Source organism: Myotis davidii, unplaced genomic scaffold (genome assembly GCF_000327345.1).
Source record: "Myotis davidii unplaced genomic scaffold, ASM32734v1 scaffold197, whole genome shotgun sequence".
NCBI lineage: Eukaryota > Metazoa > Chordata > Mammalia > Chiroptera > Vespertilionidae > Myotis > Myotis davidii.
Genome location: NW_006291549.1, coordinates 465488 through 480973, shown reverse-complemented (window position 1 = coordinate 480973; position 15486 = coordinate 465488). Strand labels below are relative to the sequence as shown.

The window sequence follows — 15486 nt, the reverse complement described above, 5'->3', positions numbered from 1 at the left end:
TACATGCAACATATGAAAAGAATTATGTTTTTGAAAATAATTTTCTTTATTAAGTTTTTTCTTAAAATTATTTGAGGTTTTATGATTTGGTGCTTTGAGTTTCATAAATGAAATAACCCAGTTTGCACATATAATGTTCATTAAAACTAAACATTAAAGGGCAAAATACTCTACGTTGCCAAGCACAGTTCTAGACTTGCTGAAGTTAAATTAATCCCCATGTAAGAAATGTTGGATATACTTTGGAATGAACATTGAAAATTTTCAAATATCTATCCTGATAATTTTATCTAAAGTGATTTATTTTAAAATAGCAAGAGCTACAAATTGAGATTAGCTTAAGAAGATAACAGCCTAGCACCTTATTGTCCTCTGCTGATTAAAAAAAAAAAAAGTAATTTTTTAAACTTATTTAGCTATAAAAGATATATTTTCCTTGGTAAAAATATATATATATATTGGGATTATTTAACAGGCTGGATCAAGACTTTAAAGAAAAAAGTTATTTGTGAAATATAGTGTTACATGATAGAAGAAAAATTATTTGCATCTCCATTATGTTATTCACAATACTTTGAGGTTTTCATTCTCTCCAGTTACTACATTTTATTTTCCTACACGTCTCAGTAGCAAACAATGTTATTTAGACTCTAACCTGGCACGCTACAACCTCCGGCCCGCCCTTGAGCCCCTCCATTGCAAAGGTCTCCAGGTGCAGTTTGGGTAGCTGCAGGGTGAAGTCATTCCTACTTGCCGCAGTCCGTGACAGCGAGATCTGATCTCTGACCTAAAGGGAAAAAAACAGCATCAATGGTAATTCCCCTTCAGACACATTAACTGGGATGAACTGGGTCCCCTTGAGCCCACTGAGTGGACTTGCATTGATCGCTGGACCTGAAATCCATGAATAAATTTAGGACTAATTGATTTTTCGTTGCAAATAAATCTCTAATTCAGAGTGCTGGGGGAGAATGTTAAGAAGAAAAAGCATCCTCCTGCTTGAAATGAGGGAGGGAAGAAGAGTCACTGGAGCTCTTCTGATCAAGAGGTTTTAAATTATTTTTCACTGTTCCTCCCTGAAAAGAAAGAGGAAAGAAGGGGGGGGATCCACAAAATCAAAAACAAACAGTAATCTCCTAATCATTATCACTTTCTTAATAACATGTTTAATTTAACTGGTATTAACTGATATATATTGGACAAGATAATTATTAGGTATTAGTCTTTGGAAAAAAAACTTCAATACCATGTACCCTGGAATAAAAACAAATACACTCAACAAACAAGGATACTTAAAAATATACCAGTAAAAGGTTTGTTTGCCCTTTTTACTCTTATAAACTGAGTGTCATCAATTAAATATATATAAACCAACTCGATCATGCAACTTCTAAGTAAGGTAATGGATAGAATCAGTAGAATTTGTACTGCATTTTAAGTGTTCAGAACGGTAACAATACAAACATTTCACAGGAGAAATACAAAATCTCTGGTCAGTATAGGAATCACATGCAGTTGATATTACACTGCCACCTTCTGGACAAATGAGAAAATACTCCCTCTATAATACAAATACTAGATACAAGAAAACATTCAGAAACAGATAATTTTCACTTTTAATTTCCAAACTTAGTAAAAGCCTTAAGAATTCCACAGTTTAATGTACTTTTAAGATCAGTAAGCTCTCAATTTTAGTCTTATAGATTAATGGTAGGAGTTTTCATATGTAGGCAAATTTTCTAACTTTCCTTATGCCTGAATTAGTTTTAAAATTTTATCTCTATGCTACCATATACTTGATAAATGTTATACAACTAGCTTAGAGTCACAGCATAAAAAGAGTTTTTATGACCTTTTTAGCAAAGGTAAAAATGAGGCGAACTATACAAGTAACTTTAATTGCTCAGATACTAGTAAATGTATTTAATCTCTACTTTTATCTGAGCAACTTCAAATGCAACTTGGCAATACAGAGTGGGGCAAAAGTAGGTTTACAGTTGTGAGCACATGAAACACAATTTATTCTATTATTATTTATTAATTATTGTATTATTTGCCATACGAATAACTGTAAACCTACTTTTGCCCCACACTGAATATGATAGAAAACCTGTCCTTCATTTTTCCATTCTACAGGAGCAGCTTATAAAACTGTTGAATCATTTCTTATTTTATAAATGACTTATCATACTTTGTAGAGTTTCCTTAAAACAGCAAATACACAAACATATGACACCTTTAATTGTTCATGCTAATCGATGGGTATAAAAACCCTTATTCTGCCAGGCTGATCTGAAGAACTTCTGTCAAAGTGTATGCTGTGAAGTATACACTATAAGGCAACTTTTATAACAGTGTGAGGACTATATGCACACTACAGTCCCAATTCAGAATGTATTTTTATCCATAACATTCTCTAGTTTTCAGTCAGAATGAGAATGCTATTGCATTTATTTAATGTAACAGAATAAATCATATTTTAAGAATATATTTGCCTTAGGTTTATATTTTATATGTATGGATACCTTCTCATGCTTTTCTTTTTGTCACCAATGTGCACTCAGATAAAAGAAAACATTAATGTGGATTAAGGTACTGAGAATTTATCAACATCAAAACACTGGTGTTTTGCCTTCTACCCTTCTGAACCATAGTCAATAGATCTAAATATTTTACTGCACCCAGGCCAATTCATTGTTTGATGTTTAAAAACTCACCCAGAATCAAAGAAAATTTATTAAATTTGAGCCCCCAAATGAGATACTATTAGCTTTGAAAGTCAAGTTTAACTGTGATATTGATGATTCTCTTTTTTCTGTGACAAAATTCACTAGGGAAATCCTGGATGTCAAAGTACAAAAGCAGATTGCTAATATGGGCAAAGGGGGGTGGGGGACTCTGAGCAGTGTAGGTGTAATCCACAGCACAGTTCCAGCACTGGGGGTCCTTTAACCCCATTAGTACCAGGCACCACGCTTCATCTGTGAAGCTAGACATACAGCCACAGTAAGCCACACTTTGTATTCTCTAAACAACTTCCTAAACCACATTAAGCTGGGGCATTTGGCATTTAAAACTGTGATTTACTGTCAAATTAACATTTTCACTAAACATTATTTAATTTGGCAAATTAAATAATCCTGTTTTTAGAAAAAAAACTCAAAATGCAGCTGTTTTGCTAAATCTAATGATGAGCATCATTACTTTATTTGAATAATATGCATGTGTTAATATTTTATGAATTATATATTATCTGTTCAATGTTGACAGTGCCATCAAGAGACAGTGACCCATGATATATAATAGATGTACTATCACAAATATTTCTTCTAAAAGGTAAGAATTTTTCCACTTTCAAGTTAAAGCAAAACTTTGAGAGCAGGCACCTAAATTTCTCCAAATATTTCTAGAAAAAGGTTGTGTTATTTTTTTAAGTCTTGAAAAGGGAGTGGCTAGGAATTCCTTTATTTTAATGGGTAAAGGAAGTGAAAGCACCATGTTGAGAGAATATAAAACAGTGACACTAGGACAAATAAAAAGTAAAACGGCAGCAAAGAAGCAAGAAGGAAAGGCGACAAGAAACAGGAAAAAGTGAAGAGAAAAGGAGAGACTGTTGAGAAAGAATGCAGAAGGCAGTTTGAATTTCAGGGTGTGAACAAGAATAAACAGGGCAGAAATTCAACACAAAACATTAGAAAAAGAACTCTCCCCTTAAAGCATCAAATTTTTCCATGAAACATACACAAGAGAGAGAATAGGCAAGCTGAGAACAAAGTACCTAAATCAGAAAAGAGGAAAGTGGGATTTCTTTATCCACTACCCATTGGAAACAAAATGATTCCTATCAAAAATGAGAATCTAAAGTAAGTTGTTCTACTGTCAAAGGTTCTGAAATAACAATATTAGAATAGTAAAATTACTTTTTCCCTAAATGGATAAGTAGGTTCATCTTTTAAAATACAGACTTTAATGTGAATTAGGATTAAAATAACCACTGTCACCTGTCCACAAATTACATTATAATTTCAAATTGATTTTAAATTATAGTTTCAAAAGACAATCCTTGATGTGAGCAATAAAAAATATACACGCGATGTTTCTTACTTCAAAATGGCTAACTTCATTTTTAACATATGATTTTTTATAGCATTTCATAATATAAATCTCAATTCAAATTGTATGTATTTTTATAACATTCTCTAAAGGTTGTATAATATCATATTTTGTCAAAAATAAAAAAGTCTACATTACTCCATTCTAAAATTTTGATTTTTAGAAAAAGTAGGTTTTTTCCCTTTCTTATTACATATTTTCAGAAAATAGATTTCTAATAGATATGCTCTAAGAGATGTAGATAAAAATAAACTTTCTAAGTCCAAAATTGTTACAAAAATATAGTTATTTTATTATAACAATCTAGTTTTAGAATTAAGTGGCTCATAAGCTCCTTGTCAGTACCTTTCCTTTTCCTCTGATTAGCCTTACTCACAAGAAACCAATCTGTATTCAAACCATAACACCAAAGAAGCGGTTTCTGCTAGATACATCAACTATGAAATTAAATTAGTCATTTTTAGAAAAGCTACTCAACTCTCAAAATGTGAAGCTGCAGCTTCTATCCTGAACAGCTCTAAATCCCTCTGGACTAATGTTCCAATAAAAAAATAAAAACTCATGAAATGTAGTACTAGCAAATGTTTTCACCAACAGGATGCCAAGGAAGAAGAGGTAAGCTGTAGTAGATCGAAACTCAGATACACTTGAGAACACATGTAAGGAGATGTACATGGTGCCTAAATCCTGAATGCTTAGGGAAAGTAAATGAGATTAAGGCTTTGCATCACAGTCTTAATCTGCCTAAAATTATATTTTATGCAAACTATTATTGCCATCAATGCTTATTAGAGATATTCCCATCAAATGCAGACCCCCCCCCACAATACTTCCTGCCACCTCCATCCTTCTCACTCTATGTTCACCTTTTACTTCACTTACTCCCTGCCTTCTGTTTTCCCATCCCGCCTCTGTACTTCCCTCCACATCCATTGATACCTTGTTGCTTTCCCTTCCCTCTTTATTATAACTTTTCATCCTACAAACTAGTGCAGCCTACACATAGTTTCAACCTATGCACTAGAGAGCAGGTATAGTTGACACACTACAACCAAGGAACCAAATCCAGCCCAACTGTTATTGCAAATAAAGTTTTATTAGAACACAGCCATGCCCATTCATTTATGTACTGTCTTTGCCTGCTTTCCTGCTACCACAGCAGAGTTGGGTAGTTGAGGCAGAGACCATGTAGTAAAATATTCACTGTCTGGTCCTTTACAGAAAACACTGGCTATCCCTGCCTTAGAGGACTAGAAGGAAGGACAATATTTTTCACCATCTATAAAGTCTCTTAACATTACCACCTCTTACCAGAGAATGCATGAGCCTTATATCACTAACAAAGAGTGCCATTTCAGACACGTTTTGGCTCCTTTTTTCTAGTGTTTCATGAAATGAGTGTAGTATCTCCTGGTGTATTTTAAAGTTTATGTAGTCAATTTGACTGTCTAACACTCCTGGCACAACTATGATCACCCATTCCAATATCCAATTAACAGAAAATTTCTTTAACAAGTAGGCATACTGGAGAGCCTTTTATAAATAGAGAAGACAATCAGCCACAGTTACATATACTCTGTAATAACAATAATGACAAGAAAAATGTTATGTATGCAACACTCATAAGTGAGTATATGATCAAAAAGGAATGTCATTCCAAACTCATAGGAATGACATTTTCTACAGGGCATATGATATAGCCTACTGCTCCTAGGCTCCCAGCCTGAATAGCATGTTACTCTACTACAACTGTAACACAATGGTAAGTATTTATATATCTCAACACAGAAAAAGTACAGTAAAAATAGGGTATAAAAAGTATAAAAATGGTACACCCATACAGGGCACTTACCATGAATACAACTTGTAAGACAGGAAGTTGCTCTAGGTGAGTCGGTGAGTGAGTGGTGAGGGAATGTGATGACCTGGGACATCACTGTACACTACTGCAGACTTCGTAAACACTGTACACTTAGTCTACACTAAAGTTATAAAACAACATGAGATCAAATAAAGCACAAAGAAAAAAAGATATTTGGATAGTTCCAGGACTTTGGTATGTGCCTGGTGATAGGAGCAGGAGTTAAAGCAGGTCCAGATAATGGAAATGACATTAAAAATTGGATAGTTAGCCTGGCCAATGTTGCTCAGTGGTTTGAGCGCTGACCTATGCACCAAGAGGTCAGTGGATCAATTCCTGGTCAGGGTACCTGCCCAGATTGCAGACTGGGTCCCCTGTGGTGGCTGTGCAGGAGGCAGCTGATCGATGTTTCTCTCTCATCAATATTTCTGTATCTATCTCTCCCTATCTCTCTAAAAATCAATAAAAACATATTTTTACAAAATTGGATAGTTATATCTAAATGGATATTTCCTCTGTTTTACCTTTCCTTAACTGTTGAATTAATGAAATGGATAGAGTACAGTACTATTTCTATTCGTAATAGCACCACTAGTCCTTCTAAAAGTACTTCATACTTTTCAAAGTCCTCTCCACACCAGCTCACTTGGTTCTGCCCTCCACCTTGTGACATAGCTATTGCCATCCCTAACATGGGGATCCCGAGTCCAGTGCTCTTAACACAAAATAATAATGCCTCTTAATGTCTATAATGAACAGTTACTAATTGAAGAAACTGTTGAAGATCTTGGTATTTCTTCCATTGCTCTACCTTAAAAACAACACTATTTTTTTTTTCATTTTCTTTATCCCTTGTCTGGCAGTCATAGCAAAAGTATGGAAGTTTCAGAAAAGTAGTTTTGTGATAAGCAAGAGAAATTACTATCTAAACATCCTTGTTTTCCTCAGTAGTCTCCTTGGACCTGTGGGCATCCTCATTCGTTCACATTTTCTCTCCCCCGGCTCTGCTCCCCACCAGCACACACACAGTGATGACACTGAGACAGGTACCTGTGCAGCAATCACTCTCACACAACGGTCACCATCTCACAGGGAAGAGCCCCAAACTATCATGTCCCAAGACATCACTGGCACTCTGTCGGCAGGAGCGGGCACTCCTTCGGTGCTGCAGCAAGCCGGGACACTCAATCTGGAAAGAAGGACGTGAGGAACTCACCTTCTTTACTGGGAGGTTATGTAACTTCACCTCCGACTCTGGACCACAGCCAGACGCTCCAATGGCTGCCAGCTGCTGTCACCGGGAAAGGGCAAAATCCACCGCCACAGTCACCGCACACATACAGTTACATCCCAATTATGGGACTAAGACACTGATCTCTTGAATCAAATTATCAAGCTGGCTACATCCCAATTTAGCATCTGAAAAACTGAAGCCTCAAATCAAATTATCAAGCTGGAAAACAGGGTGATTTAATCATGGTCATCTTATAAAGGCCCTAGACAGCATGATAAATCTGTAACGCAAGTTACAGACCATGGAATGTACCCCACAAATAGGTTACTGTGATCTTGAGCTATTTAAAAAACACACACAAAACCCACACTTGAGAATGGAGAAGTGTATTAATGAATTGAATTGTTACAGTCCCCCACACGGAGATAGTTTCTTTTCTAGGGTGAATTATTCCAAAGGAGAAAGAGGTGAACACTGAAATTAGTTATTTAGATCTGTTCAAGCTAAAAACTGTTAAGCACACGTACATGACATTCTGTAGTGTCTTATCTTTAGTCTGCCAAGGTTTTTTTAATCCCTCTTGAGCTGGAGTCCCATTTTTAGCTTGGCTAGGTCAGAATGACACTGAACAATATGAATGATGACACACAAGACAGCTATCTGGACAGAGTTGTCATCAGCAAGCCAGCTGTGCTAACACCTGCATGTCCTGCACAGCTGATGTTCAGGACCAGGATCCAGAAACTAAGAATGGAAAGGAGTTCGAGGATCATCAGTAACATTTAGAGAGCCATTAATGAGTCACTAAAAATTGGGTTTTAGAGGCTAAAGATCACGTTTCAATTTTTAAAACACTATCAGTTTTATAAATTAAAAATTATCCTATTGTCTTTGTATTCCTTATAAATGCAGTAAGGACTAAAGATCAAAGGTAACCAAATATTCTGGTTAACCATTTTTAAGATAAAATTATAAATCACATTTGAAGATTTGGTTATGCAGTGACTTCGCCTGACAGATGCTGTTTGACTATTCTATTCTACAATCCACTCGAACAATAGAAATAACCATCCATATATTTTTCATAGGCATCAAACTAGCTATTACCTATAAATTCATTGTTAGCATACCTCTCTTTCCTAGAGACGTTCCTCAAACAAATTTAGGCTTTCTCTATTTTAACAATCAAATAAAGAAAGCAAGTTATACTATCAGCAAGACTTACATTGAAATCTAGAGATGGCTTTAGTTAATGTTTCCAGACTGGGTGATGGTAAAAGTTTGACTCATTCAACAAACATTCACTAACTGCCTACTGGGTATCAGGCACTGTGATAGATGCTGAGGATATAAAAATTAAGGAGACAGAATTCCATCCCTCAAGGACTTCAAACTCTCGTAGCATAATTAATCTCTCAAAATGCATTGCCTAGCCTCCCATTTATCTATAATGTCTTGTTTCTCCTGTCAATTGCTATATCACCTCTTTCTTTGCCAGAAAGTATTATGTTAATCAATCTCAACCCTTTATCTTCAGCCCTGACTTTTTTTCCCAGAAGTCCAGACTCACATATCCTGCTGTTCACTCCACGTTACCTTAAACTCAGAAGTTCCAAAACAAAACTCATCACTGTCTCCCTTCTCTCTTCTGAAAAAGCAAATTCACTTGCTCCTCTTTTTGTGTTCCTAATATCAGGTCACCACACTGCCATCCTGGGAATCCTCCTCCCCTGCCCTTCTCATCCCCATACGCCATGCTATTAAATAAGTTTAATTTCCCTTGCTCAACACCACCCACCATATTATCCTGCTTCTTAGCTGACAGATTCAGAGCTCTTAAAATCCCCTTTATTACTCACTGCATCCAGTTTACAAATCTGCCCTACAGAGCCCAAATTCCATAAGGAAATCTGACCACATCACTTCCTAGCTTAAACCCTGGTTAAGGTTTTAATCTCTGCCCCATGATAAAAATTCAAGGTTCTTAGAATGGAAAAGAAAAGAAAAGAAAAAAAGTTATTCCATGACCTGCCTTCTGTCTGCCTCATTCAGCCTCATCTCCTGCACTCTCCTTGCATTTAATGCTGAATTGAGGCTATCTGCAATTCTCTCTCTCTAGATAGCCTTTCCCATCTTTCCTCATACTTCAAAACCCCATCCAGGCATTAATTTTCTCCTAAGAAACTTCCACAGCCTCTCCCTTGGGTTTTCTAAGTATGCCTCATAGATGAATAACTCTATCTAAATAGATACAGAGCTGCATCTTATGGGTGCATATTTACCATGATATACTGGAAATATCTATGTCTCCATTTTGAGGGAAGGGAGTAGGAGACATCTCTCTCTCTCTCTCTCTCTCTCTCTCTCTCTCTCTAATATATAAGTATAAATATGAGAGAGAGATGACAATATAGATATATAGATATATAGATGATATAAATGGAGATATAGATTAGATATAGATAAAGATATAGATATGGATATGGATAGGGATAGAGATAGAGTTAGAGAGAGAGAGAGAGAGAGAGAGAGAGAGAAGAGAGAGAGGAGAGAGAGAGAGAGAGAGAGATGATATAGATATGTAGATATAGATATATATAGATATAGACATACAGATACATCTTTTCCCAAGAAGGGCACAGTTCCTGACACATAATGTACAATCAAAGGTATTTGTAGAGCTCAATTACTTACAGTAAATATTGTATTTTATTGTAAATTAGAAGTTTTAAGTAACTTTACTGTTGAAGCAAATCCAAAACAGCTTCAGCAAAAACTCCTGTGACTCCTTGTTATTATTCCAGTGTCATTTCAGCCTGATAAAAACTTAGGTTCTAGATACCCTTCTGAATTGTGATTTCCTGTCTTACCTTTTAAATACTTGACTGAAAGGTATTTAATGCCTCTCCCTAAAAGTTCAGTGGTAACATAGTAAATTATGATCATATATAGAAAATACTTTGGTTAATTCCTCCATACTCGTAGGACAAATAATCTCTAAAACCCTCAAGAATCCAGCCATTCTGCTAATTCAACAATAACAAAACAAAAAAATTACAACCAAAAATGTTCCGCTTCTTCTCTACATTAAAATTTTACCCAAATCTTACTTTTACACCCAGCTACATAGTAAACAAAGACATCTCTCTGCTAAGAACTTGATTAGTACCCAATAAATGCTTAAGGTGATTTTCCCATACGGAACCCTAAGTAATCCAGACATTAACCTATCCATTTAACCTATCCTGAAAATTATTTCAATATAATGATTATACTTTTACTTTTTCCATACAATAAAAATACTTAAGCATGTTTGAAGAGTCTCTTAAATTTTAAAAAATTTCAATTTCTAAGAAGTTTATATTATCAGAAGCCTACTGGTAAAGTTATTAGGAGCCTAAAAGAATATAATAGTAGTGAGTGATGCTAAGAAAAATGTGAAGTAAAGTACTCCAAAAGCAGCAAATAAACTGGCAAATTTCGTTAGAATCAACTTTTTCCAGAACTCTAGAAACTTACACTCTACAGTGAGCAGCCAAAACTTAATCAACATGCTCTCACTCATATGTGGAATTAAATGAACAAAATAAACTGACAAACAAAATAGATCCAGAGACACTGAAGCATGCAACAGACTGATATTTCAGAGGGAAGAGGCAGGGAAGGGGATTGGGAAGAGATTAACCAAAAAATTTATATGCATATATGCATAACCAATGAACAGACAATAGGTGAAGGCTTAGGGAGGGGGCAGGAATGGGGTGAAGGAGTCAATGGGAGAAAAATGGGGGAAATACTTTCAACAATAAAGGTAAATTTTTAAAAATCTGAATCTTAGTATTTAAGGAAATCTCTGTTAAAACACGACCTGGCCTGTCCTGGTGGGTGTAATTTAGCTGATGGAGTGTCATCCCATGCATTGCCAGTTCATTTCCCAGTTAGGGCATGTTCTTGGGTTTTGGGCTCAATCCCCACTAGGGGCATCAGGAGGCAGCCAATCAGGTCAAAGGCACATGCTTGTATTGCGGGCTCGATCCCCAGTAGGGGGTGTGTAGGAGGAAGCCAATCAATGATTCTCTCTCATCATTGATGTTCCAACTCCCTTCCTCTCTTTCTAAAAATCAATGAAAATATTTTTTAAAATCACACACTAGCTGATCACTAAATAAGTTAACAGAACAGAGATTTCAATAATCACACATGACAAAGAATACAGACTTTAGAAAATTACTTCAGATAATTCACTAAACAAACAACTACTACTAGAGTATGCAGCAACAACAAACACTAGAGATGGTGACAAATCTGATTTCCAGAGTCACCACATTGTAATACTCAAAAAAATCCATTTCTCAACCAAAAATTATGAAGTATGCAAAGAAATAAAGTATGGCCCACACACAAGAAAAGTGGAAATTAATAACAACTTTCCCTGAGGAATCTTAGACATGAGATTTACCACAGAAAGACTTTAAATCAATTCTTTTATTTTAAATATTCTTAATAAGTTAAAGAAAACCATGAACAAAGAACCAAAGGAAATCATGAGAATGATGTTTTCCAAAAAAAGAAAATATAAGTAAAGAGATATAAAGTATAGAAAGGAAACAAATAGAAATTTTTGAGTTAATACATTCAAGTGCTGAAAAGAAAAACAAAACTGTCAACCACGAATTCTATATCCAACAAAAATATGCTTCAAAAATGAAGAATAATTAAGCCACTCCAAGACAAACAATAGCAAAGAGTGCCCACTACTACTAGACCTTCCTTAGAAAAAATACTAAATGAAATCCTATACCCTGAAATTAAGGACACTAGACAGTAACTCAAATCTACATGAGGAAACAAAGATCACTAAAGTAAAGAAATATAGGTAAATATAAAAGTCAGTATTAATGTATTTTTGTTGTGTAACTCCTCTTTTACCCCTATACAAAGGAGAAGGATATCAAATATTATACTAGAAAAATACTATCTAACACACATAAAAAAGGGAGGAGATTAATGCAGAAACTGTGAAACAACATAGAAACAATTTATACTAATAATAGAGGAATATGCAAATTGTCCAGGATGCCGTCACAGTAACAGTAATGACCAGCAGGCAGCCTGGGGCAACCAGGCTGGCAGGGGGGTTAGTGAAGGACTACCAAACGACTGAACAGCAGGCTGTGTGGGGTGACCAGGCTGGCAGGGGGGCACCAGTGGTCCCGGATTGTGAGAGGGATGTCCCAAATTGAAGAGGGTGCAGACTGCACTGAGGGAACCTTCTCTCCCCACCCCCCACCACCCCACCGTGCATGAATTTTGTGCACCAGGCCTCTAGCACATATATAAGAAACGGTAAAAGTCCTTCATTACCACTTGATTAAACTCTCCAATTAAAAGTTGGAGATTGGTAGAATGGATTTAAAAACATGATTCAACTGCATGCTCTCTACAAGAGATTTATCTTAGATACAGATGGGTTGAAAGTAAAGGGATAGAAAAAATATTCCATGCAAATAATAACCAAAAGAGAGATGCAGTGGCTATAGTAGTATCATACAAAATAGACTTTAAGACAAAAACGTTTACAAAAGACAAAGAAAGATATAAAATTATAAAAAGGTCAATCCACCAAGAAGATATAACAATTTCTATATATACATGCATTTAACCACAGAATCACAAAATCCATGAAGCAAAAACTGACAAAATTGAAGGGAGAAATAGTTGAACAATATAGTCAGACTTCAAAATCTCACTTCATTAACAGATTAAACAACTACACAAAAATATCCAAGGAACTTGAAGACTTGAACAATACTGTAAGTTAACCACACATAACAAATATATATAGCATATTCTACCCAACAACAGCAGAATACACATTCTCATTTTAAATGCTCTGTAACATTTACCAAGACAGACCATTTTCTGGACCACATAACAAACTTTAATAAATTTAAAAGAATTTAAATCAAAGTATCTATTCAAACCATACAGAATTACATCAGAATTCAATAGTAAAAAGATATGTAAAAAATGCCCAAATATTTTGGAAATTAAAACAATGAATACACCAAAGAAGAAATCACAGGGAAATTAGAAAATACTTTAAGATAGAGAAAAAAAATAGCAAAACTTATAGATGCAATGAAAATAGTGCTCATGTGGAAATTTATAGCCGTAAATGCCTACATTAAAAACCAAAGCCAACGCAAAGGCTTTAAAGGCAAAGAAAGCAGTGCTGATATGCGTCCACAGCCACAAAAAAAAAAGAGAGAAGATCCCCATGTCACCCACCTTCAATGGACCAAGACAATGCAGCTCCAAAGGCAACCCAAATATCCTTGGAAGACCACCCCAAAATAAATGAGTTTGACCACCATGCCATTATCAAGTTCCCCTTGACTACCGAATCAACCATGAAGAAGACAGAAAACAACAATATGCTTGTGTTCACTGTGGATGTCAAGGCCAACAGCATCAAATAAAACAGACTGTGAAGAAGCTCTGTACCACTGATGAAGCCAAGAAGGAATGTGCTTCTTTGGATATTGCTGACAAAATTGGGATCATCTAAACTGAGTCTAGCGGGCTGAATGTAAGGGAAGGGAAAACAAGAGGAGAGGAGGGGAGGGGAAGGGAGGGGAGGGAAGGGCAGGGGAGGGGAGGGCAGGGGAGGTTCCCAAACCAATAACCTAAGGGTCCATCTTAGAAAAGTAAAGTAAGCTACTAGTAAACCCAAAGCAAACAAAAAAGGACAGATTACTGGAGCACAGACAAAGGAAATAGAGAAGAGAAAACCAATAGAGCAAATCAAGAAAACCAAATGTGGTTCCTCTGAAAGATCAACAAAATTGACACACCTCAACTAGATTGACCAAGAAAAAAATATTAATAAGTTACTAAAATCAGGACTAACCATGGTGACATACAACTGATCTTATAGAAATAAAAACAATTCGGAAAAAAAGTGAACAATTGCATGTTCACTTTCCAGATGAAATTTGTCCATTTCATCTAGATAAGCTAGATGAAATAGACCAATTCCTGGAAAAAATGCAAGCTACCAAAACTGACTCAAAAAAGAAACAGAAAATTTAAATAGGTAAACTGTGCTAAAGAGTTTGGAAGTAAACACAACCATTTTCACTGTCCCATAAAAGAGCCTGGACAGCCCTAACCCGTTTGGCTCAGAGGATAGAGCGTCGGCCTGGGGACTGAAGGGTCCCAGGTTCGATTCCGGTCAAGGGCATGTACCTTAGTTGCGGGCACATCCCCAGTGGAGGGTGTGCAGGAGGCAGCTGATCGATGTTTCTCTCTCATCGGTGTTTCTAACTCTCTATCCCTCTCCCTTCCTCTCTATAAAAAATCAATAAAATATATATTTTTTTTAAAAAGAGCCTGGACACTCCTCCTTCTGTACTACTCTTAGTTTCTCTAAGACAGCAAAATGCTACTACTAGACAGTCCAAAATGAGCAGAAAAATAAACTGTGAACTTTGGCATGTCTACATAACAACATGTTGCACCAACCTGAGACTTTCAGAGAAACCCTCTGGGCCACTTCCTTGTGATCCATTCATTCTCACCCAAACTTTGTATAAAAGAGAATTAGCTCAATAATCAATTAAACTTTCCTAAATTTTTACTTCAAGCTTTAAAAGTAATTGATAATTTAAAAACCACTATATAAATAGAAAATTCTAAAGACATAAATCAAAATAATTATTAAATTTTAAGGGAAAAGCCATAAAGAAAAAGTAAATCTACAGTGGCTATAGTCCAAAGCTGCAGACATCTTTCTTTCCATATGATACAAAAAAAACAAAAGATGAACTATAATGAGAGAACTGTATGATTACAATTGTCCTGTTGCAATCAGTCTTTATTATATTTAAAATATAAATTTTTCCATTCTCATAAGGAAAGGATAACATGTGTGTGTGTGTGTATGTGTGTGTGTGTGTGTGTGTATCTACACTAATAAAAGAGATCATGGTAATTGGGATACGACCACTACCCTTTTCATTGGCTAATCAGCGAGATATGCAAATTAACTGTCAGCCAAGATGGCGGCTGGCAGCCAGGCAGCTTGAAACTAACATGAGGCTTGCTTGCCTCAGTGAAGGAGGAAGCCAACGTTCCCCGCCTGCCACTGCTGGGCTCTGAGCTGCAGTTTAAGAAACAATGTTGCAATTATAGAAGCTAAACAAACCCCAGAAACCTGCTTTCAGCCAGCCGGCCTCGGAGCTGGAGTTGAAACAGTGTTTCAATTATAGAAGTA

General features: G+C 35.9%; 1 protein-coding gene across 1 annotated transcript in view; it reads right to left on the bottom strand.

Moving 5' to 3' along the window:
- Positions 1 to 300: 300 nt before the first annotated feature.
- Positions 301 to 15486, bottom strand: part of CCDC171 (coiled-coil domain containing 171) — a 188511-nt gene continuing 173325 nt past the window's right edge. The window contains exon 24 of the mRNA XM_015564717.1: positions 301 to 787. Coding sequence (XP_015420203.1) covers positions 644 to 787 — 144 coding nt within the window. The 3' untranslated portion in view covers positions 301 to 643. The remainder of the gene's footprint in view (positions 788 to 15486) is intronic.